The sequence below is a fragment of the Geotrypetes seraphini genome, chromosome 15 (assembly GCF_902459505.1).
Source record: "Geotrypetes seraphini chromosome 15, aGeoSer1.1, whole genome shotgun sequence".
Taxonomy (NCBI): Eukaryota; Metazoa; Chordata; class Amphibia; order Gymnophiona; family Dermophiidae; genus Geotrypetes; species Geotrypetes seraphini.
Genome location: NC_047098.1, coordinates 9,011,905 through 9,037,571, shown reverse-complemented (window position 1 = coordinate 9,037,571; position 25,667 = coordinate 9,011,905). Strand labels below are relative to the sequence as shown.

The 25,667-nt window shown below is 44.4% G+C and overlaps 1 protein-coding gene across 1 annotated transcript; it reads left to right on the top strand.

Moving 5' to 3' along the window:
• Positions 1 to 620: 620 nt before the first annotated feature.
• Positions 621 to 24,566, top strand: AADACL4 (arylacetamide deacetylase like 4). The gene is made up of 4 exons (XM_033922414.1): positions 621 to 764; positions 20,983 to 21,208; positions 22,060 to 22,123; positions 23,155 to 24,566. The coding sequence occupies exons 1-4, from the start codon at positions 621 to 623 to the stop codon at positions 23,927 to 23,929; spliced, it is 1,209 nt and encodes a 402-aa protein (XP_033778305.1). The 3' UTR covers positions 23,930 to 24,566.
• Positions 24,567 to 25,667: the final 1,101 nt, after the last annotated feature.

Here is a 25,667-nt window from a genome sequence, read left to right as displayed (position 1 = left end):
CTTTTAGTAGAGACAGAGAAGACCAGTTGTAAATAGTATTTTTGGAAGTCATATAGTCAAATCGTATATGTAAAGACGGCAACACTCCAGTGAGAGAACGCCATTGTGAATAAGTAGAAGGAGGTAGCGAGTATGTAGAGCACAGTATATCGAATGGAATTAACGAGTTGAGGGTAGACCCCCCGTGTCTTTCTCAATAACAGACTATGGACTTTTCCTCTAGGAAATCGTCCAAACCTTTCATCATCTTGGTTGTCTGTTGAGACAAATACATTCCGTGTTCTCAAGGAGTCAAGACTTGGCCACCAGTTCTTCTCAGGTCCACTTGTCCACTTGTAACATTCCATGCTACCAATCCAGGGCGAGCAGTGGCTTCCCCCGTGTCTTTCTCAATAACAGACTATGGACTTTTCCTCTAGGAAATCGTCCAAACCTTTCATCATCTTGGTTGTCTGTTGAGACAAATACATTTCGTGTTCTCAAGGAGTCAAGACTTGGCCACCAGTTCTTCTCAGGTCCACTTGTCCACTTGAATTTGAACCACAGATCAAGAACTGATTGACAAAATGAAATTGTCACAAGACTTAACCTAGCTAAGCTGATGAGTGAGTGTTTGCAACATGTCTAGAGCCTTCAACAGTCCAATGACAATTGGTAATGCCATGCCGCTCGTTGGAACGTTACCCACCTCAAGCCTGACGGCAGCTGTTGCAATCAGTTCCAGCAACCTGAACAGCTCTGTCAGTGTTGCCATGTTGTTAACAGTCAGTCTGACGCCGGAACTAAATTCATAGTCGGTTTGTAACACCAGTCCACTGTGAGCTGATTCAATCTTCACAATGGCTTCGGCCATTGAAAACAGTGTATTCTAACATGCTACTTTGGCATGATGATGCTATACCTCTCTTTCGAATTTCATAGTTGATTTTCCTGATGGATGTGCTGGATACCAGGAAACCTCTTAGACTTTCCTCTGAGCTGTTGAATCTTGGCAATTCCTTCCTTCAAGTAACATCATTAACAATCTGCTGACGTAGGACTGTTTCATTGCTAGAACAATGTGGTTATTGTAAAATTAACAAATGCTTAAAAACATACTGTATTCTCTCTAATAATCGCCCACCCTCCTGTTTCAGGACCCAAAAACAACATAACATTTGGTTTTAAAATCAAATCAAAATTCCCCCAATAATCATCTGCCCCCTTGGCATTGCTTTCCTCCACCTTCCATCTCCCCCTCCAATGACCACCATTCCTCCCTCTTGCTATAACTGGCCTTGCACACCTCCACCCCCTCCCAGCCATTAGGCATCTCTTTTTCCCTGATCTCAAGGTTATTTGGTGGGTTGGGGCAGGTTCTTGAGGATCTGCGCATGCTGAAGGCTTTGAGTATACGCAGATACTCAAAGCCTTGCACCAGCCCAGCACCATAACCTCAAGATGAGGTAAGAAGAGAGACCCAGAGGGGGGTGGAGGAGTGCAAAGGCCAGTTACAGCGGGAGGGAGGATGGAGGGCAGAAATGGCGGTCAATGCGGGGGGAAGGGTGGAGAAGAGGAGGAGAGCCTGGTGTTTCTAATAATTGCCTGGGCGATTATTAGAGAGAATCCGATACTTAAAATTAGCTGTGCATCCCATTCTGGCACAAAAAAAATTAGATTTCTCATAATCAGGTAACAAAGTACAATTTTTAAACAAATCAAATTATTATTTTTTTTTAAGTGCTCGCTATCTCATGACTAATAAAGTTGGATGTAGTGGATACGGAGGAGTGGCCTAATGGTTAGTGCAGTGGACAGAGATCCTGGGGAACTGGGTTCAATGCCCAATGCAGCTCCTTGTGACCTTGGGCAAGCCACTTAACCCTCCATTGTCCCAGGAACAACAACAACAAAAAAGAATCTTCGATTGTGATCTCACTAATAATATAATAATAATAATAATAATTTATTTTTTCTATACCGCTATACCATATGTTCAAAGCGGTTCAAAACAAGGGAAAAATACATCCAATCGGTGAATATAAAATACATAATAACAATCAATAAAAGAATACATCAGGTAAAAGCATGGAAAGTTAAACAATGACCACAATTAAGATGTAAGCATGTCGAACAGACGTGTGTGTCTTTAGTGATTTTCTAAAATCAAAGTAAAAAGTAGCCTCTAATATAGGTTTTCCAAGCCATGTATTCAGTTTAGCGGCCTGGAATGATACCTGCACATAAGGGCCTGGATTCTAGCTACAGCAGTGTCATCATCATCCACCTTAAAAGGAACCATCTTTTATTGAATCACGCCTTCGGGAAAGATAGACCGGGGTTTTCAAAGCCTACATTTCCGGTGCTTGCTTTTACGTGGATCATCCTACGTAGGTGCTTTATCACGCATGTTTTATTTATTTATTTTCAAATTTTCTAGTCAGCTTTAAATGAAAGCGGATTACGATAAACGGTGATGATGGAGATGACAAGGTGACAGAGTTCAAAAAAGCATGGGATGAACACAGAGAATCTAGAACAGGGGTGGGCAATGAGGGCTGGAATCCAGTCAGGTTTTTAGGATTTCCCCAATGAATGTGCATGAGATCCATTTGCATACAATGGGAGGCAGTGCATGCAAATAGATCTCATGCATATTCATTGGGGAAATCCTGAAAACCCGACTGGATTCTGGCCCTCGTCGCCCACCCCCTGATCTAAAATCAGAAAATAACAGTAAATATTGAAGAACTAAGGACAGCACTGGGCAGACTTGCACGGTCTGTGTCTGTATGTGGCCTTTTGGTGGAGGATGAGCTGGGGAGGGCGTCAATGGCTGGGATGGTGTAGATGGGCTGGAGTGAGCTTTGACGGAGACTTCAGTAGTTGGAACCTAAGAACAGTTCCGGGCAGAGCTTTAGATTCTTGCCCAGAAATAGCTAAGAAGGAAAAAAAAAATTAAATTGAAACAGGTTGGGCAGACTGGATGGACCATTCATGTCTTTATCTGCCGTCATCTACTATGTTACTATGTTAAATTCAAATAGCCACGCCTACAGTGGCATTAGCAGTCGTAAATGCCTCCGTAGGCATGATTCCAGCACCTACATTTTTTTTCTGTCTAAACGGCTTTTTCAAATTACCCCCCCCCCCCCTTTTACAAAAGCTTGGCGTGTTTTTTTAGCGCAGGCCGCAGCAGTAACAGCTCCGATGCTCATAGGAATTCTATGAGCATCGGAGCTGTTACCACTGCAGCCGGCACTAAAAACCGCACTACGGTTTTGTAAAAGAGGGGTAAGTTAGGCGCCAGTAGGTAATTTAAGGCGCGGTTTATAGAATCCAAGTCCATACATATAGCACTGTGTATGTCACGTAGCACTATAGAAATGATTAGTAGTAATTAGGTTCCGGCTGCGTATTACCACTTTTTTTTGTTACGTGATGCCTTTTGCGCAACGTCTTGTTCCACTTTACTAACAAATTCTGTATCTTTGTAAAACTCTGCAACTATAGCTGTTGGCCTTGTTTGCATCGGTCATTATTCCAAAAGTTTTAACTTTGACACAGCCTAAACGGAATGGGAATTAGCCGCCATGTAAAGAAAAGAACCGCGCGATATAGTACGACAAGGCAACAAGTAACTAGAGACATCTGCGGGCGAACAGGCCATGTTTTGTGCTATGTCTCAGCAAAGTAAAATTCTAATTAAATTGGAATTATTATTTATTTTTGGGGCACATTCCTTAAAGAATGACATGGGGATGGTTTACTGCAGTTATCCATGGGGACGGGAACGGTGATGAATTTTGTCACCATGTCATTCGCTAACACAGGTGAGATGAACATCATTGACACACCCTAATCAATAGTGCTGAGCCCTTGCACAGAAAATATTTGGTGGCTCTCCTTCAGCTCATTTGGATCCAAAGTGGCCCTGACTTTAAAATTAGTGACGCCTACTGCCCTATGGCATAGCTACATTGCTGACTTGCTGAACTTTTGATCACTCCCGATTAAGGGATGTGGATTGTAGGGGTGTTTCCTTATTTGCACCTGAAGATTAGGCCTCTCTGACATCATCAAGCCTGAACCATTGTTTGCAAGCAATCATTCCAGCCTGAACCATGCAAGAAGAGAAAGAAGAATACATCTTTGCTGTTTATGATGCCTGATGCATTCTGGGTATGTATCAGAACTGTATTCTAGTCAAGGACATCCAGCTATGCCTACATGCACAGCCTATATGAATCTTGGGGGAGTTATGGCTCCTGTGCTGGTCTTATCTAACAAAAGCACCTCTGCTTCACAGCTTGTGCAAGACTCTATACAGAAAGACTATTCATCTAAGTTCTGTTTCTGGATTGGTCCGGAGAGGTCATCTGACGAGATCCAAGTGAAATGTGCTAATTATTAATTTAGTCTGTGCTGGAATGTGAGTGAAATTGCATCTTATCATAGGTTTCTCTGTGTATCTTCTATAATAATTAAGATCTGAAAAGTTACCTCTTGTGACTCTTTGCCTGAGAGAGAGAGAACTGGACTTTTATTCCTCTGGATTCCATCACATAAAGGAAACCTTTGCTGCCAACCTAATTTACAGCTGTTCCAGTGATTAACGGACTCTTTCCTGTACCAAAAGAATTCTTATCTTCAGTGCTGAGTAGAGGACATCTTCCCTTTCACCTGATTTTGTGCTACGGCCTAATCGGATGGTGAGAATACGGAATTCTATTATCTTATCAGCTGGGGTTAGATAAATGAATCCTATTGTGGTTCGGGATAAGGAGAAGTGAAGCACCTTGGTGATAAACTGTAATAGATTGCTGCTAATCAGGAATTATTATTATAAGGAATTATTTAGAGTGTAAGAATTAGTTTTATTCTTATCTAGTAAGTGTGGTGTGATAATTATATACTGAGTTTCATATATGTATTCGGATATTTTGTGAACAATAATTAGTTATTGCTGCTGGCTTATAAATTATATTTTTCTATTTTCATAATAAAATTCTTCCCATACCCTTGGTCTCCATTCTTAATATAAACTGGCAAAATAATGAAACTTGGGTAAGTAGATTATGGTTTTCCCTAGCATCTGACTAAAACAGGCACGTATTTGTTTATGTAACTTTCTACAGGATGGGTCCAGAGCAGTGTTCCCTCTAAGCGGGCGGGTGTTGTGAGCAAACTTTTTTCACCGTGAGCCAAAAATATCGGGCGCCAGCAAGTTATGAGCCAACTCGCCCGATTCTCCTCTCGCCGCCCTGCCATCTGCCGTACGCCTCTTCCGATCGTGCGCTGTGACGAGAAACGTGTGCGCTGCGATGTAATATTTTGTGCGCCAGCGCACGCCAGCGCAGCTTAGCGGGAACACTGGTTCAAATGGTTTTATTTATTTCCCCAAATTTATTTTTGTTATACGCATTGAAAATATTTGATATTGCGTTTAAATCAAAATCTCAATAAACTTGAAATGAGTGCCCGTGAGATTGTGGGAGGGTTAAATACTCAAAACTTAGAAGTTTTTGCTACGCCAGCTTTCTGGTATCTTTACATACAGTGGCGTACCTAGCATATGTAACATCCGGGGCCCATCATTTTTTGGCACCCCCCCCCCATCTGTAAGAAAAACATGATTTTTAGTAACAAACCACACGTCACACATGAGTACCTAGGAAAAGGCAGCATCTTACATATTGCAGTGAGCAGTACATCAATACACCCATTGTAAAACTAAACAAGCCAGACCAGCACAGATCAATCCTACACCGTCAATCCTAACAGAAAACCATGTCTTTCGAACACACAGAACACAGAAAACACCTTCGCCTAGTAAGGAATATGTAATCACAAACTAACCCCTCCCTCTTTTACAAAACTGTAGTGTGGATTTTAGCTACGGAGGTAACAGCTCTGATGCTCATAAAATTCTGAGCATCAGAGCTGCTACCACCAAGGCTGGTGCTAAAAACGCTTCACAGTTTTGTAAAAGGGGGGATAAAATAAAAATACATAGACAAAGGTTAAATTGAACCAGCAAGAAGCTGGACTCTGCATACAATGCTTCACAGAAACAGTGACACATGTCTCCTAAAGCAATAAATAAATAGAAATTTTTTTCTACCTTTGTCTTCTGTGGTTTCTCCTTTCCTCATCTTCTTGTAACTCTCTTCCTTCCATTCACTGTCTGCCGTCTCTCTTCCCCTATATGGCATCTTCTCTCCTTCTATGCCCCTTCCAGAAACTGTATGCCTCCCCCTTCCATCTCTCCTTTCACCCCATTGGTCTGGCATCTCTCTCCTCGCCTTCCCTCTCCCACACCTCTCCTCATAGTCTGGTATCTCCCCTTCCCTGATTCTCTGGCATCTCTCTCCTTTCCTTTTCTTCCATCTTTCGTTCCCCCTCCATGCTCTCACATCTCCCCCTTCCTTTTCCCTTAGACTGGCATACCTTCCTCCTACGCTCCAAGCCCTGGCATCTCCTTTAATTCCCTCCCTCATCTTCCTTCTCCCTCCAGCTGGGTACCGCAACACTCTTCCCTGCAGCTCTGCACTTCCCCACAATTGCCATGCTTCGGTTCCTCTTCTTCCTTCCTTCCTCCCCCCCCCCCCCCCGCGGGACCCTGCGGCACCATCAACTCTTACTCCCTCTAATGTCGGCCCTGCAGCTCCAGACTTCCTCGCACCTTCTCCCCTCCCCCTTTGGATCGCTATTATTTTAAATGTTATAGCCGCGGAGCTGTATCCATCAGTGGAGATGTCTAACCTCGGCCTGCCCCGGAACTCTTACTGCAGCAGACGCCCGTCTAGGCAGGAACAGGAAGTCACTGTTGCAGTAAGAGTTCCGGGGCAGGCCGAGGTTAGACATCTCCACTGATGGATACAGCTCCGCGGCTATAACATTTAAAATAATAGCGATCCAAAGGGGGAGGGGAGAAGGTGCGAGGAAGTCTGGAGCTGCAGGGCCGACATTAGAGGGAGTAAGAGTTGATGGTGCCGCAGGGTCCCGCGGGGGGGGGGGGGGAGGAAGGAAGGAAGAAGAGGAACCGAAGCATGGCAATTGTGGGGAAGTGCAATCCCCCCAATGCGTCCCCTTACCTTACCTCCCCTTACCTTTGCGACGCGTGTGTGCGCTGTGAAGAGAAACTTTGCGCTGCGATGTAATATTTTGTGCGCGCGCGCAGGCCAACGCACCTTAGCGGGAACACTGGTCCAGAGCACTCTGGTTAATTAGCAACTTTGGCTAAGCAATAGCTGGACGGACTAGTCAGATCCCGCTCTCAGGGGAACAGCCACAGATAAGCCTATACCTAAATCCAGACTGTTACCTAAGAAATATTCTTTCCTACCTAGCTCCATCTCTGCTGCTTTCCAGGGCGGTTTCTCTGGCTTTGTTTGTTTATAGATGCAGCAAAAAAATTCAGGTGAACAGGCCTTGTGTGTTACCCAATGAAGCTTATTCAGGTTTCAGCTTTCAGCACAAGATACTTAAATGGTTTACAGTGGCATTAACAAAGGAAATTATGCAGGCACAAGGTCAGTGCACTTGTGTACGCTGTGAAACATTGTTGGTAATTTAATCGACTGGCAGGTTCTAGATTCAGTGGTGTTTTATTGCCATGCAGGGCTGAGGGCAGATGGAACAGCTCAGCAACACTTTGGGCTGTTGGTATCCACCAAACCTCACTGGTCACTTTTCATAGCACCTGTGGGACCACAGACAGAGAGCGAATGACATGTGACAGCTGTAGGCATGTCTTGTATATGGCACTGTTTAGTCTAATTGGGGAGATGGTGTCATTTTGCTTATTGGAAGAAAGAAAGTGGCAGTGTCTGGGGTTTCTTTTTCTAAAGATTAATAGGTGGAAAACCTTTTATTTTCACTGTGCCACATAAGATCTACAGCTAAATTCAGGATCGTTCAGTGTCATCTATTTATAGAGCGGGTAGGGAGAACAGAACCCCCAGCACTAGAGAATGACACGGGGACAAATTTGTCCCCACAGGAACTCAATTTCGCCATCCCGTCCCCATGACTTTTGTCACTCTCCCTGTCCCTGCCCCATTCCTGTAAGCTCTGCCTTAACCGCACCTGCCTTGAACACTTATGATTTTAAAGCGTTTGAGGCTTGTGCAGACGAGGATGGAGCTTAGGCATTGGTGGAATGAGGCTTTATGACATCACAGTCTGAGCGCTAGAATGTTGCCACTTAGGATTTTAAAGCATTTGGGGCTTGTGCAGATGAAGATGGAGCTTGAAGGAATGGGGCTGGGACGGGAAAAGAAGTCTCCGGGACGGGATGGGAAAATTAGTTCTCGCAGGGACAGGGCAAAATTTGTCTACATGTCATTCTCTACCCAGCACAATGCTTTGGGGCGTAGACAGTACTGTGAAAGTCTCATTTCATTCCAACTCCATTTTCAGAGCTATCAGTGTTACTTTAGCTTGGTCTCTATTGGTTATATCGTGATGAAACTCTGTTCCTCACTCCCATATTTTTGGGTTGTTTTTTTGTTTTTTTTTTTGCATCTTTTCTTCTTTGCACAGATTTGTTATATCTATTTTTAGAATAGACAAACACAAGAGATTCAAGGGTTGTTGGATTGTAAGGAATTGCCTATAACAAATGCTATGTGAGCCGCATGGAATGCCCATTTGCTCAATAAATTCTTTGAACTGCAGAAAGGAATTAACAAGATCTCGTTGATGGATGTGTGAAATTTTAACAATTAAATTTGAGATTTCACATTAAAGTGATAGCAATGGTGTTTATAGTTTGCCATTTCCCTAATACAGGCTCATAGCAGATAACATGAGAAATTTTGAGAAGAAAATAAGCAAAAAAAATATAAACCTAAGAAAAGAACTTTTTGAACAGACAGGCTCTCAACTGTTTTTGAAACAGAAGGTGAGAGATCGTTCTCATTTCAACAGGTAAAGAACACGAAGCTGAAACTGCTTGATATGAAAATGTATTTATTTATGCCTCCTTTTATCAAGCTGCACTACCGAGCAGCATAAGCTAAATGCCAAGACACCCAAAGGAATAGAAAGAAGACAGTATAAACCACTGGCATAATCTAATTTAGAGAGAACTAAGACTGAAATTTATTTATTTTTTTCAGTGATCAGATTTTCCAAAGACAATTGCTGGGTTTTACTAAGCAGCGTAAGAGCATTTTACCATGGGCTGGCGAAACAGTCAAGCCAATCAGGGCCTTAGACTCCACCCTCTGTATCCTGGGATACAGAGGGTGGAGTCTAAGGTCCGATTGGCTCAGACGCCTTAGGCCTCAGGCATCTGAGCCAATCAGGGCCATAGGTCCTTCCCCGTGTATCACATGATGCACCGGGGAGGGGAAGGCCCACCATTTTGGACTGGTGGGCCTCAGAACAGGAGGGACAGAGCTTCTCTCCTGCTCCCTACTTCTGACAAAAGCATGGGGGGTTGGGGAGAGCATCCAGTGGCAGATCCCTCCTTTTTTTTAGGGGAGGGAAGTGTAGGGGATGGTTTGGAGGAGGCCTGGCATGGGGGGGCCTCCATTTGCAGGGGGGAGTGGGCATCCTTCCTGTCAATTTTTGCTGGCGGGGGGAGGGGGTCCCCTGGTGACGTTCATTGGGGGTACTTCGCAGAGGGCTGTTTTCAGTGGAGGGAGGACTTTATTTATTTATTTATTTTTTTCAATGAGACAGATATTACACATCATCTGTGCCCACTAAAAAAAATGGCTGAACAAGTAAGCAACTGGTCTTGACCAGTCGCTGTTTTTATATTGCTATAACCCATCACTTTTTTTGTGTGTATTGCCAAGCGATGTTAGCGCATCAGTCGCTCGGCTAGTTTGCATGGCATTTTAATATTAAATAGCTAATTTGGGCGATCGAAGGGAAAAATATGTGGTGAGTTGTTTTATGTATCAGGTCAGAAAATGCAATCATCGCTACAGCCATCAAAACTGGTTTAGCCACGATCGCTGACTTTAGTGCTTCTAGCTCTGAGTCGGGTCTGTAAGAGCAGACAGATTTAAGGGGGGAGGAAAGAGTTTGGGAATAAGTATATTTGACTGTCTTGTGTTACTAGGTCTGCATAATTCTGAAGAATGAGTGCTATTTTAGGGAAAATGTTAAAACTTATCTTTTTGATAAATTCGTCTGATGTTATCATGAATTTTAATGCTATTGCAGTATTTTCGCTGTGTTATCCAGATTTTCATTATTGTAAACCACATAGAACTGAGAGATACGGCAATATAAAAATAAAATGTATTATTATTTTTCTCTGTCCTATTGATAATGGCATTCCTTTTCCATGCATTTTAATTGTAAACTGCAGCACTGGCAGGTATCAAATTTTAATAAACATAAAGATATCTCCAGTATGGAGGCATGAGCACTTCTGAGGAGTTGCTTAAATGGTCTCAGCCCAACCAAGAAGAGAATGAGGTGGATATGGTTCAATCAATGATCTGAAACAACGTCATACCATGGAATTTAATTTCTGCAAATTGGCACTTAGCGAACTAAGATAACACCCTTTTCAGCTGCAGTGGCAAAATAACGCTCAGAGTTTAGAAAGTTGGTTGGTTGGGCTGAGAACCTTTCAGCACCCCCTTGTATGTAATAAAAGTGAGCCAAGTGTAGGACAATCAAGCCCTTGTGACATCACTGATGACGTTGGCTCCTATTGGTGGGACGAGGCATTATGACATCACAATCTCAGCTCTGGTTACCAGAAACTGAAAGTCTTCACACCACGAGGGGGGTGCTGAAAAGTTCAAAGCCCAACCACGAAGAGAATGACGTGGATGTGGTTCAATCAGTGAGCTGGAACAATGTCAAAACAGAGAATTTTGTTTCTGCAAATTGGCATTTAACGAAATCAGATAACGCTCTTTTCAGCTCAGAATTTGGGAAGTTGGTTGGTTGGGCTGAGAACTTTTCAGCACCCCCTTGTATGTAATAAAAGTGAGCCAAGTATAGGACAATCAAGCCCTTGTGACATCACTGATGACGTTGGCTCCTATTGGTGGGACGAGGCATTATGACATCACAATCTCAGCTCTGGTTACCAGAAACTGAAACTCTTTACACTACCATGAAAATTTCTCAGCCCAACCAAGAAGAGAATGATGTGGATATGGTTCAATCGATGATCTGAAACAATGTCAAAACAGAGAATTTTGTTTCTGCAAATTGGCATTTAACGAAATCAGATAATGCTCTTTTCAGCTCAGAATGTAGGAAGTTGGTTGGTTGGGCTGAGAACTTTTCAGCACCCTCTCACCCACCAGCTCCATGGCTCACACCTACTCTGTGTTGTTTTTGACTTTCAAAGTTATTTTTGGACATTCTCTTACGTAGCCGCTTTGACGTTCTGTTACACCCCCACCACTCGCTTTATGTTCCGACGATCACCAATTTGGTTCTTCCTTCTTCATCAGCAGCGCAGCGTGAACAGACTCGTCAGGCTGCCTTTTATTTTTTGGGGGGCACCGTACTTATGAAATAACCTCCCAAAGCCTTTGAGAGAGGAGGAATCTTTGATTAGATTTAAAATCTCTTTAAAAGAAAACCTCAGCTGTCTCGATGGGCTTACCTGGATTAGGAGCCGGGATGCAGCTGTCAGTTGGGAGTATGTGTTTGTGCGATACAAAGAGGCACCAGACAAGCCACAGCAAAGGTCTAAAAAAATGAAAACGGGGCAGACAGAAAACCCAACTATTGGCTAATAAATCAAGGATTTATTTGAAGCAGCCTTTCATGGCGTATGTTTTTGTGTAACCCGCTCAGAACTGCGGGTGTGGCGGGATATACATTTTTTAAAAATAAATGCCGGTAGATAAAATAAGGTGTATTATACGTGGGCGGTTTGAAAAGTTTGGCGTAAAAGCAAGTTAAACAACGTGGCCTCCATCAAGGGCTATACGCTTAGTCCAGCGAGTTTCCTGGGGGAGGGGGGGTTTCGTATCACAGGAAAAATAGCTTACGAAAAAAAAACTGGAAACTCGCTGGACTAAGGGGTCCTTTTACTAAGGCTCGCTAACGGATTTAGCACGCGTTAAATGTTAAGATGCTCATTGGGCGCTATGGGCGCCTTCGCATTTAGCACGCGCAAAATCAGTTAGCCCGCCTTAGTAATAGGACCCCTAACCCCCTCTTCTACTAAACCCCGCTATTGGTTTTAGCGTGGGGAGCCGCGCTGAATGGCCTGCGCTGCTCCCGACGCTCATAGAATTCTTTCTTTTAAAAAATGCAATAAATAAATAGGTATCTTCATAGTGCCCATTCCATCCGCCTAACCCACCCTCCCCACCAGGCAGTCCTCAGTTGTACAATTAAAATTGCCCTTGTGGATAAACAGTCTTTGAAAGGAATTGTTCTTGTAATATAACACTTTTGAGTTCCCTTTATGTTTATTTGCAAATTAATATCAAAACGATATTTTCGACAGGCTGAATTTAACAAGTGAGTTGATTTGACATCTGTTGTATTAGGAAGCCACCTAGTGGTAAGAGTACGCTGTTCAATAACTACCGTGTTTCCCCGAAAATATGACACTGCCTTATATTAATTTGGGGTCCAAAAAACACACTAGGGCTTATTTTCGGGGGATGTCTTATTTTTTTTCTTTTGTACAACGATCATCTCTCACCCATCCCCTTGTGCAGCATCTTTATCCCTCCCTTCCATCCCCTCGCCCCGTGCAACAGAACCCCAAAAGCAATTTCATTGTGTTGCGTTAGATCTAATCTAAGCATTGCTCTTGTATGCCACATCTTCCCTATAAAATAGAGCTTTAAATGGCTAACAGATAAACAAATTACAGATCATCCTTAAACAAACTGAAATACAAAAAGTCTTGAGATCTTTGTGGGCTTTTCTGAGGTAATTACAAAACCAAACAGCTCCAAAGGATGAGCCACTTGCCTGTGCTGAAGTGTGTCTGGCACCATTTTGACAACTTTTAGTTTATAACATTTTTAATTGAAGAAATCAGTAAATATACAATAATATAATACAATAAAATAGCCATTAAATTAAAATTCATCATATTAATTTCCATCAAATACCTTTCATTTCTTCAAAATATATTTCCAAAATACCCATTCCATCTCTCAATCCCCTCCCCCTAATTCCTACCTCCCTTCCCTTTTCCTATTGACCTCTCCCCCCTATCCTCCCCCAAAATTTAGTTTATAACTTTTTATTGAAAGAATCATACTAAACCCCCCAAACCCAATGAAAGTTGACAAAAATAAAATAATAATAAAAGTAAAGAACTGGAATTTTAGATAAATAATCATAGCTTCAATGTAAATCATTAAGAATTAAACTTCTTGCCTTAGTTGAAAGATTCTGAATATACGGATCTCAAATTTCCATAAACATACGAATTTTCCTAGCCGAACGCCTAACTTCCCAAGTCTCAAATAACAATAGCCGATGAAACTGGTTCCTCCAATACCAAAAACTAGGTGCTTCTTTTGATAACCAAAATTGCATAATACATTTATGTCCTATTATACACGCCTTTTGAAATAAGAGACACTTCTTTTTACCAAAAACCCCACAAGCCGCAGCTTTTCCAAAAATTATTCCCCTTGATGAATCTACAACAGAACAACCCCCATAATGAACCTAAAAATAACTGGATGGCAGACCAGAATGATCTAATTAAAGGGCATGACCAAAACGCATGACTTAAAGTACCAGGATCCCTATTAAACTTAATACAAATTGGGGTATTAATCAAACCCACATGAAAAGCTTGAATTTGTGAAAAATAAGCTCTATGTAAGACTCTAAATGAACATTCCCTCCAAATAGAGCCCGAAATAACTTTTGGGATTCTATTAATAGCTTGTGTAAAATCCATAAGTGAAATTTGACTTCCCAATTCCTCACTTCAGTTCTGTAAAATTTTTTCATAGGTACAATCAGGTAATACATTTGACAACTTTTAAAAAACTGTTGTTACACTCAGTGTTTGGGGTGTCGCAGCCCAACTAAAGCTGGCATTTGGGGCTAGAAATCCCAGGACTGCTTCAGTGGGTGATCTTCGCTAATTTTGGGGGTGTTGTACAGATAATACGAAGCCATTCTCCCCTTTTGCTGCAGAAGCCCGATGACCCCGCCAACCCATCCCGCTGCGCGGCATCTTTCCATCCCTCCTTCCCATCCCGCGCAGCAGAACCCTGCCGACCCAACCACCGTTCCAAACAGCAGCGGCTGCTTCGCGGCCTTCCCATCCCTCTGCCGCATCACTGATGATGTCATCAGTGACGCAGCACAAGCAGCCTGTTTGAAAGAGTTCGCCAGCGAGGGCGAACAGCACCTTTACGCTTCGTACAAGGCATTTTCTCTTTTTCAGAGATAACACTGCTTAACGTTACTCCGGTCCCTGCCGCCATTTGCCCCACCCCGCTCATCCTCATTTTCAAAACAGCACGAACTTGCTGCCCGCTTCGTGTCGGCTATCCCTCTGATGTCACTTCTTAGGCGCGGGCCCAGGATGTGATGTCAGAGAGAGGCTTTCACAGACACGAGCAGCGCGTTCGTAATGCTGCTCGCGCAGGAAAATGAAAGAGGTACGAGGGAAGGGAAGGGCCGAACGTTGCCTGGCGGGGGACGTGAAAAGGGGGGGTCGAAGAGGAGGATGCCCTTTACAAAGACTATGCCCAGGAATGCCCCTCCCCCCCGCTCCCCCTTTACTAAGCCAGTGGGCCTGGTAGATCACTAGCAAGCAGGACCGCAATCTAGTCAGGTTTTCCCCAATGAATATGCATTGAAAGCAGTGCATGCAAATAGATCTCATGCTTATTCATTGGGGAAATCCTGAAAACCTGACTGGATTTCGGCCCTCGAGGACCATAGTTGCCCACCCATGGGCTAAGCCATAGCATTCATCTACTAGCCAGACTCAGAATGCAGATGTAATTGTATTGGGGGCAAGAATTTTTGTTGTAAAGGGTGGATTAAGTTAGAAGGTGGAGTGAGGGGTGAAGAAATCCTTGAGCACTTGTATGTGAAGATGGAAGGCAAGGTAGTAGAGAGTTGTGCGGAGACAGAAATCCCACCTGTCCCCACCCATCCCCACCAGTATCCCGCCTGTCCCCGCCCTTCCCTGCCCGAATCTCCTCCATCCCTGCCCGAACCCGCAAGGAATGTCCTCCATCCCCGCAAGAATCCCCTCCTTCCCCGCCCGATCCCAGGAGGAATCCTCTCTGTCCCTGCCAGAATTTCCTCTGTCACCACCAGAATCTCCTCTGCCCCTGCCTGACCCCATGAGGAATCCCTTCCATCCCCGCTCAACCCTACGAAGAATCTCCTCTGTCCTTGCCAGAATCTCTTCCGTCCCCGCCCGACCCCATGAGGAATCCCTTCCGTCCCTGCCTGACCCCACGAGGAATCTCCTCCGTCCCCGCCAGAATCTCCTCCATCCCCTTGAGGAATCCCCTCCGTCCCTGCCCAACCCCATGAGGAATCTCCTCCGTCCCCGCCAGAATCTCCTCCATCCCCTTGAGGAATCCCCTCCGTCCCTGCCCAACCCCATGAGGAATCTCCTCCGTCCCCGCCAGAATCTCCTCCATCTCCGCCTGACACCGCGAGGAATCCCCTCCATCCCCGCCTGACCCTACGAGGAATCTCCTCAGTCCCCCCCATAAAAATTACCCGTCCCCATAAAAAAAAAGCAGCAATTACTTCTGACAGTTTGGATTTTAGTTTAATTGAGTTTTACAGAAAACTCAAAACAAAGTCAGACATCTGCCAGAACACACAGACAGGCCTTCACCAATCACAAATTACAAATAGAAATATGAATATCACAACTGAACTGGAAACCCCAAAACATCAAGCTCCAGCTCTGTCTCCCCAATAGGTGGATGTACGGCAATCAGCAGCCGGATCGACGGAACATTAAGTAGGCCATGGGAACCCCGGTTCCATCCCTGTGGGCCTGGGGGGGGGATCCCTGTGGATCAGAGGGATCCTCATGGGAGTCCCGTAGACCTGGGGGGTCCCTGTGGAGTCCCTGCAAGCCCCGTGCAGGCCTCTACAATGTAGCTCACTGAGGCCTGGTTCCAATTAAGTGAGAAGCCTCAGAAAAAAACTGCCAAGACTGAAATGAAAGGTATATAAATAGATCTGCTTTTCATTGAATAAAGAAAGTCTTAGGACGGTGACTGGAACAATATTATCACGCTTTATAGAACAATGCAGGTCTGTACATAACAAATGGAATAAAGCTTAGCACCTTGGGAAAGGTTTATTTATGAGACACTGTTTGGGATTCATTGGAGCCTCCCTTTAGCTTCTTACAGAATTTTATTTGGCCAGATATGCCATTTTCCCTACTGTCTTTAACATTTCCCTTCTCCCCCGGCCAGGCTGGTTTTTCAGCAGCTCTACCATGCAGTTTGATCTTGCATAGTCTTGGTGGATATCCTGAAAATCTGACTGGCTGGGTTGGAGACTCCCTGGGTCAGTGGAACGTGTGCAAGGGGCTGTCCTAAGTGACTTTGGTTGCTGGCATGTGACTGGCACCGACTGCGTCTCTCCCTGGACACACACGGGTGACATTTAAACAGCCCATTGAAAGTCAGTAGGTGACTAGCAGGAAGGGAAAATGGGCCTGGCGATCGCTCTGCTGCTCTCTCTCGTCGCCACCCTGGTGGGTCTGGCTTTCCTGCTGGTGGTCGGTGTCCTCTACTTTGAGCTCTCAAACTCTGAAATCCCTCCAGGAGTTGCCCACCCGTGGAAACTCCGGTTCCTTAACTGCCTTCTGATCGCCTGCTCGGTTCTGGTAAGAAGCGTCCCGCAGAAGAGATCGGGCTGACCCGTTTCTTTTTTTGCAGGGTCTGGGTACTGTACCCCGGGATCCGCACTTTACCTTGTTTCTGCCAGGGGCGGGTCGGATCAGCCTTGTGGGTTTATAGAGCAGAAGGTCGTTTCTCTTACACAATCCACCCCCCTGTACAAAACCGTAACGCGGTTTTTAGCGCCAGTAACAGTAATTCCTTTGAGCGTCGGAGCTGTTACCGCCACGGCTGGCGCTAAAAAGCGCGCTATGGTTTTGTAAAAAGTGGGGGGTAGGGAGGGATTCGTTGCATTTTTTGACTTATTCCACTGGCCTTTTACGGAAATGGGCTCAGGGGAGTGTGTGTCCAGTGACGGTACAGGTCAGCCTAGGTCCTGTCCCCTCGTGCAGTTCTGACCACTTCTTTCTGTGCCTTGCGCCGCACCTCAACAGTGTTCTTTGTTTCTAAGGGCTCCTTTTACGAAGCTGCGTTAGCGGCTTCAGCGCACGCGACTTTTCATCGCACGTTAATCCCCGCGCTAGCCTTAAAACTACCGCCTGCTCAAGAGGAGACGGTAGCGGCTGGCGCGGCCGGCGGTTTAGTGCGCGGTATTACGTGCGTTAAACCGCGACCGCGCCTTCGTCAAAGGAGCCCTAAAATTATTCCGCAGTTGGGTTATAAGAAAGAACGCCTTCAGACCTCCAAACAAAATCCTCTTGGCAATGGTTTGCAGGATCTGGGGCCTGATTTCTTTTTTTTTTAATATTTTTTATTCTTTTTTTAAATTCTTACATCAAGTGAAATACATGTAATACATTCAATTATGAAAAAACACTTGAAATTATTATTAAATGTTCTTACAATGTGAATTAAATAAACCCTTTATCAGAATTTTATATCATATTAATATTACAATAGTTTTCCCTCCCTACCCCTTCTATATGTTCTATACATGTGTTATTATATCTGATCAGTAGAATAATTTGTCAATGGTCCCCATATTTTATTATGGGGCCTGATTTCTAATTTGCATCTGCCTTCCTTCCTTCCTAACCTCCTCATTCCTCAATGCTCTCCACGAACTTTGAGATCTACAAATCAAAATCTCCTATTAATTCCCTCTATAAAAGAGTTCTATTATACACGGAAAATAAATTTTGCTGTATCTGCCCCAACTTTGTGGAATTCTCTTCCACAACCACTTCGAGACGAGCAACTTCTAGACAAATTTAAGATAAGCCCGAAGACTTTTTTATTTTGCGATGCATTCTCTTCTATTTAGACTCTACTCTTCTCTCTAATTATATTTATATTACTTTCTACTGTTTGTTTTTTAATTTAATTCTTTATGTCTCTCTTAACCCTTTCAGGACCAAGGGACATATTTGTCCCATAACTTTAAAATCCTATAAATTTTGATTGGGATAGTCTACAGTTCTAAATTTGATATGTACGGATTCCATATGGTACTGCCTTTATGTAAACAAACTGGTTCCGACATTCATTCATTAGCGTCGTTGCCAGATTGACGAGAAGATTCACTTACCACACTGTCCATAAGCCAGAAGTTTGATTTTTAAAAAAAAAATAATAATGATATTTCACAAAAAAAAATCAATTTTTTGGCATCTGCAAGCCCTTTTTACCATAAAAATGTCGTCAAAACCACAAAAATTGGCCTACGATCTTTATGGTCCTGAAAGGGTTAAAGAACTTTCTCCACCCAACATGTTTTATTCCCAATTCCCCTTTCTCCCTTTTCTCTCTACAATGTAACTCTACCCTCCCATTCCCTTTTATCCTCACTGTCAAGTTTGTCTTGTTAATGTCTTTAATGTTCACTAAATGCACTTCTAATTATTTACTATTTCTTTACTTTTTTAAAATTTAATGTAAAACCGGCCAGATATTTGTTTGATGGTCGGTATATTAAAATCTAATAAACTTGAAACTTGAAAAGCCAAGAGTGACTCACTCTAAAAGCCTGGGAGCCTTTGGCAATTTCCTCGGTACACACCGTCTAATATCTTCCAACCAAGAGCAGCTCTTCCAGTTTCTCTTGGCACTGGGACCTCAAAGGAGCAGTAAATGGTTTCCAGTATAGTTGAGCCCTGCAGTGTCCAGGATCCCACATTAATCATGCCGGATTGTTACCTCAAACTCTGCATAATAATAATAATAATAATATTATTATTTTAATATACCGTCTAACCAGCAGTTCATAGCGGTTTACACAATAGATACTCAGCATACAATATAATAATAACATCATACCTAATAAAATTCTAAGTAACTAATACAAGCATTAAAACTAATGAATAACAAAAACACAATATAAATTAAAATAAGTATAGATAAAAAGATTAAGGGGTCCTTTTATCAAGCTGCGGTAGGGGTTTAACGCACGTAATATCACGCGTTAAACCGCCTGCCGCACTAGCCACTAACGCCTGCATTGTTTTTTAGCCAGCCGCGGGGGTTAGCACGTGATGAAATGCCTGATGGCTTGATAAAAGGAGCCCTAAAAGTACATTATAACTACATGATAATATGAAAATCAATAATGTATATTAGATTGTTGAAATAAGTGGGTTTTAAGATTTTTTTTCGAAATTGAGAGTAAGTAAGAAATGGAGCAACGAGAAGATTCAAACATGAATTCATTAATCCTGCTTGGAATGCGAAGGTCCGATCCAAAATTTTTTTAGAACGATATGCATTTGCTGAAGGAAAATAAAACCAACCAGATCTACGGATATTTGTCTTAGATTGTGTGGTCGAAGCAGATTTGGAAGAATGAAAAGTATTAAACCAAAAAAATAGCGTCAGGATGTGAGGAATTTCTCCTCGCTCCCGGGTCGCCTTTTCCAGTACACCTGGGAGCCCCTTTGGACTACTATGACTTCAGTGGCTCGTAGCCGCCTACTTAACTGTTGATGCCCCTTTCTATTGTTCTACCCTTTATAAGTTTATCTTTTTCTTTTTTTTGCTATGCAGTTTGATACTGGGGATTCATTTGGAAGGAGGACCTAGGGTGGGTTGGGGTAGGGTAGGGAGCTTGGGGGTTTGAAGTAGAGAATTGCGCGGGGACAGAAATCCCACCCATCCTCGCCCGTCCCCGCCAGGATCCTCTCCATCCCCAACCGTCCCCATCAGGATCCTCTCCGTCCCCACCCGTTCCCATCAGGATCCTCTCCATCCCCACCTGTCCCCATCAGGATCCTCTCTGTCCCCACCCGTCCCCGCAAGGAATTACCTCCATCCCCGCCCGTCCCCATAAAAAACAGCAATTACTTCTGACAGGATCATCAATTCCACAGTTTCTTTTGTGTTTGCGCTGCTGTTTTCCTTGTGGAATCTCTTTCATGGAATCCTTTTTTTGTTTTCTGTTCAGGTACTTATAAACCCCCTCTTTTACTAAGGCTGACGTGTCCATTATATTATATGGACGAACCCTGCTTCCAAAGCCTTCCATGCCCGTGAGAGTCCCGTTGGCTAGAGGGGGGTCCCCGTGGGAGTCCTGTGGGCCAGAGGGGGGTCCCCGTGGGAGTCCCGTGGGTTAGGGGGGGATTCCCGCGGGACCCGCGGGATTCCCGTGATCCCCGTTCCCATGCAGACCTCTAGTTTGAAGGGGGGGGGAGTTGTTATCTGCTGTGGGTTTATTGAAAATGTTTTGGGCTTGTTTTATCTATTATGTGAACCGTTACCTGTTTAATTTCTTTTGTTGAGCTCAATAAATATATTTGACTATAAACCCCAAAATATCCCAATCTTTGTCTAGTAAAGTATTTAAGTCAGATTCCCACAGCTTCTGAAGACCACTTAAGGTGGAGGCTGCAGGTCCAGTAGAAGATACAGATAAAGCAAAGTGATATTATGGGCTCCTTTTACTAAGCTGCGTTCGGGCTTTAACGTGCAGAATAGCGCACGCTACATTGCCGCATGCTGGCGTTAGTTCTAGCCGTGTAGCGCGTGATAATTTCCTGCGTGCGCTAAAAACCTTAGTAAAAGGAGCCCTATATGTTGGGTAGTTTTTTGAGTTGAATTGTTTTCAGTCACGTTGTGTGACGATGAATATAGCTAGATAGTTTTCATTAATCATCAATTTGCCCTATGGTGCCCTAGTATGTTTGCTGGGACGGTGGGCACAATGTTCTTTGAGACCCTTTCCTGATTTCTAGGTGTGGCTTTTCTGTATAACCAGGGGAAGATTGTAGAGAACCTGGGTATCTGCAGTCAGGTGGTCTTTCTTCGCTGCATGAGGGATCGGTGGTTGATCAAGAAGGCGGGTGAGGACCCGAAACTCTTCGTCAAGGACCTGATGTTTGACCACGTGCCTGTGAGACTTTATCAGCCCAAATCTCCATCTTCCGGTGGGAGGAGAGGGCTGGTCTATTTCCAAGGAAGAGGCTTCATGTTCGGAAGCTTAAGTAAGATATCAGTATGTATAATTATGATTATTAGGAGTGAAAAGGTGCAATACAGTACTCCCCCGAAATTCACGGGGATTCCGTTCCAGGACCCCCCCCCCCCCCAAGCGAATTTTGAAAAACCACCAATGCGGTTTTTAGGTAGGAGAGGGCAGCTGGAGAGGCAGGAGAGGGCTGGCGGGTGAAGGAAATCACTCGCGGTCTGCTCCGACCGCCTCTTCCTGGAGTAAAGTCGGGCTACACCAATCAGGAGCTGCTTTGACACGCAGCTCCTGATTGGTGTAGTCCGACTTTACTCCAGGAAGAGGCGGGAACACTATACTAGGAATTCTATGAGCATTGGAGCAGTGTCAGAGCAATTCCTCAAAACCACACTCCACCAGACCCTCCCAAAAACTGAAACTATCATTCCCCTCTATAAAAGGTATATCCCACGCAGGAAAACTTGGAACATCTCTCCCCTTTAGAACCACAGAACTCTGGAACAACCTCTCATCTCCACCCAGAAACTCAAGCTCCTTCCAATCCTTCCGCAAACACTTGAAAACTTGGCTCTTTGCAAAAATCTAATCACCTCCCGTTCTCCAGTATTCTGTCCCTCTCTTTCCTCTTAGTCCCTCTCCTTTATCCTTCATTGTAGTTCCTTTCCTCTTAATTCTGTAAACCATGCCGAGCTCTGCGCTTGCGGAGATGGCGCGGTATACAAACCTAAGGTTTAGTTTAGTTTAGTTGTGGCTCCAGGCCACAATAGAAACCTCTACCGCGGGGAGATAATTATACAAGAAGACTGTTTCTCATGTCAAAGCAGAAGCAAATCTCTGAAAATCTGCCTGTGTATATTTCTTTCCCAGATTCCTATGACAGCTTGTGCCGTTACCTAGCGAAAGGATCAGAATCGGTGGTTGTGTCTGTGGCGTAAGTCGTACCGCTTTCCAGTCCTAGCCTGCTCTCCCTATGAGCCAGAAGTTTTAACTGTCGGCACAGCGCCAGCGCCATAAAATCAGTCAGTAGAAATTCCAAAGCGATTTGTAGTTTTTATGCTACTGAGTTGCTAATCCTTAAGCAATTTTGTTTGTTAAATGTTGAAAAGTAAGGAGAAATCTTAACACTGGGCCAAAGGATTCAGACAAAGTGCAACAACCCCCTTTTTTTACTGACGCGTAGTGCGGGTATGAGCGTCGGAGCAGTTACCACCGCTGCCGGCGCTAAAAACCCACGCTACGCGTTAGTGAAAGAGGGGGTAAATATTTCCATCAAAATGAGCAATCGCATGCCAACTCCAAGTTTCTCTGATTAACTGCACTTGTGTTTATATTTGATAACTTTTTTATTGTTATGCCGTCAATACAATTATGCTTTTTTTTTTTATTTTAATTTTCAGATTTCAAAATTTTTTACATCAGCATATTACATGTTGATAATTGAAAACAATACCATGTTTCCCCGAAAATAAGCCCTAGCAGGATTTTCGGGGGTAGGTCTTAATATAAGCCCTACCCCAAAAATAAGCCCTAGTCCAGGGATTCGCCGGCAGTTCTCCTTCCCTCCCTCCCATCCCTTGTGCAGCAGAACCCTTGAGCGAGCGCCGCACCCCCCCCTGAGCACCTGCACCCGCAGCGCAGCCAAACTCCCATCCTTCCCTCCCTCCCATCCGAACCCCGCCGACCATCATCAGTAACATGGCAGAGTGAATTCACGGGCGGACAAGGCCAAAGCAGCCTGTTTAGAGTGCTGCCGGCCCAGCGCTGCTTAGGGAGGTATGTAGGGTTCGCTCGTGGTCGGTGGGGTTGTATTCTTTGGGAATACAAACAGTTAATCCTTGTCCACCAAAAAGGTCCAGAGAGAATGATCAGGGAAAAAAAGACGGCATTAGAAGTGAAATGCGTGGAATGTCAGAATAAAATGGTGTCTTGCCTTTTCTAATCCCCTTTTCTTTAATGCTTTAGGTACCGCTTGTCTTCCAAGTATAGGTATCCCACCTCTTTTGAGGACTGCCTCCATGCGACCGTGCACTTTCTGAAGACAGCTGTGGACTATGGTGTCGATCCCGCCTCTGTTATTGTTGGCGGAGACAGTGCTGGGGGCACCCTCACGGCTGCTGTATGCCAATCGCTGGCGAGCAGAGCTGACGTCCCCACGCTCTACGCTCAAGTCCTGATCTATCCAGTTCTCCAGATGGTGGACTTCAATTTGCCCTCCTATCAGCAGAACCACTCAATTCCTTTCCTCTATCGTGAGCAAGTTGCTGTCTGTGGTTTGAATTACCTACACGGTGATATGTCAGTAATAGATGAGGTCCTGGAAGGTAAACATGTGCCCGCTGACATGAAAGTGAAGTTCAGGAAATGGCTGAGCCCGGACAATATCCCCGAGGAGTTCAAAAGAAGAGGGTTCAAACCCCAGGTGTTCACGTCACATATAAATGAGGTCCATGAAGCGGTGCAAAAATTTCTTGAGCCTTTATTATCCCCACTTTTAGCTGAAGATACCGCAATTTGCTCTCTGCCAAAGACTTACATTTTGACATCTGAATTTGACGTGCTGAGGGATGATGGATTGCTGTACAAGAAGAGGCTGGAAGATAATGATGTCCAAGTGACCTGGTACCATGTCAAAGATGGCTTCCATGGGGTGGTCTCTTTCTTCAACGAGGACAGTTTGTTTTTCCCAGCTGGAAAAAGAGCAATTGATGACATTATATGCTTCATAAAACATGCATAAGTCTGTGAAGCTCTTGAAATGCTACTTTAGGGCCCAGCAAGTGACAATTACACTTGTCACTTAACATACGATTGGTCGAACTGTTTGAGAAATTGGGCAAGGCCTGCACAGGGCTGTTCCCAAGTAATGGATAAAGCTTATAGGGGTCCTTTTACTAAGGCGTGCTAACTGATTTATCGCACGCTATGTGCTAATGCGTCCATGGAGTATAATGGGCGCGTTAGCATTTAGCATGTGCTAATCGTTAGCGCATGCTAAGTCAATTAGCGCACATGAAATCGCTTAGAACGCGCTAAATCGGCTAGCGCGCCTTAGTAAAAGAGGGGGAAAATATTCAAAGATTTTATTTCGGTTCTTATGCCCCAGTCCAGGATTTCCTTCACCTGGCACAAAATAACAACATTTTCATATATCTTTAGTTCAACGCTGCTTATCAATTATGGTACATAATAAGTTTCTTTTAACGTATCCTATTGTCATTTTTCATTCAACTATTTAATTACCCTTTCCATCCAAACTACAACTAAGGCCCAGATTCACTAAAGATAGCGATTCAATCGCTGTTGGCCTATTTTAAAACAGTGATTGATTTTTTGCATGCAAATGATTTGAACGGATGTGCAAGGGGGGGGGGGGTGCAGAGTGCCCTGGGCGCCATCTTGGCAGAGACACCAGTATCCTGGCGATGGAGGTGGTTTCTTAAATGCATGCCCCCCAGTACCTCTCAAAGTCTTCTAGTCATTGCCAGCAGTGAGTAGAAAATCCTCCCTACTGCTCACACCAGCTTCGAGCCCTCACTCTGATGTAACTTCCTGTTAATGGGACCAGGAAGTTACATCAGAGGGCAGCCTTGAGCCAGCACAAGCAGCAGTTAGGAGTTCCTGCTCACTGCTGTTGAAGGCTTGAAGATTTGAAGAGGTAGTTGGGGGTAGTGATTTGGGGGGGTGCTAGGTGCCCTGGGCATCATCTTGGCAGGGACATCAATGATGGAGGGGGTTTCTTAAATGCATGCCCCCCAGTACCTCTCAAAGTCTTCTAGTCATTGCCAGCAGTGAGCAGAAAATCCTCCCTACTGCTCACACCAGCTTCGAGCCCTCCCTCTGATGTAATTTCCTGTTAATGGGACCAGGAAGTTACATCAGAGGGCAGCCTTGAGCCAGCACAAGCAGCAGTTAGGAGTTCCTGCTCACTGCTGTTGAAGGCTAGAAGATTTGAAGAGGTAGTTGGGGGTAGTGACTTGGGGGGGGGGTGCTAGGTGCCCTGGGCACCATCTTGGCAGGGACATCAATGATGGAGGGGGTTTCTTAAATGCATGCCCCCCAGTACCTCTCAAAGTCTTCTAGTCATTGCCAGCAGTGAGTAGAAAATCCTCCCTACTGCTCACACCAGCTTCGAGCCCTCACTCTGATGTAACTTCCTGTTAATGGGACCAGGAAGTTACATCAGAGGGCAGCCTTGAGCCAGCACAAGCAGCAGTTAGGAGTTCCTGCTCACTGCTGTTGAAGGCTAGAAGATTTGAAGAGGTAGTTGGGGGTAGTGAATTGGGGGAGGGGGTGCGGTTTGCCATCTTCCCTCGGCTCCAGGTGCCAGATTCTCTTGCAATGACACCGTGTGGTCCTATTCAAGTCTAGTCTAGAAGCCCACCTTATTGAGACTGCTTTCAAAGCCCTTATTCCCCTATTCATATCTGCTGGTATTTCATTCTTATTGCATATTCGCACATGAGAAATGCAATCCA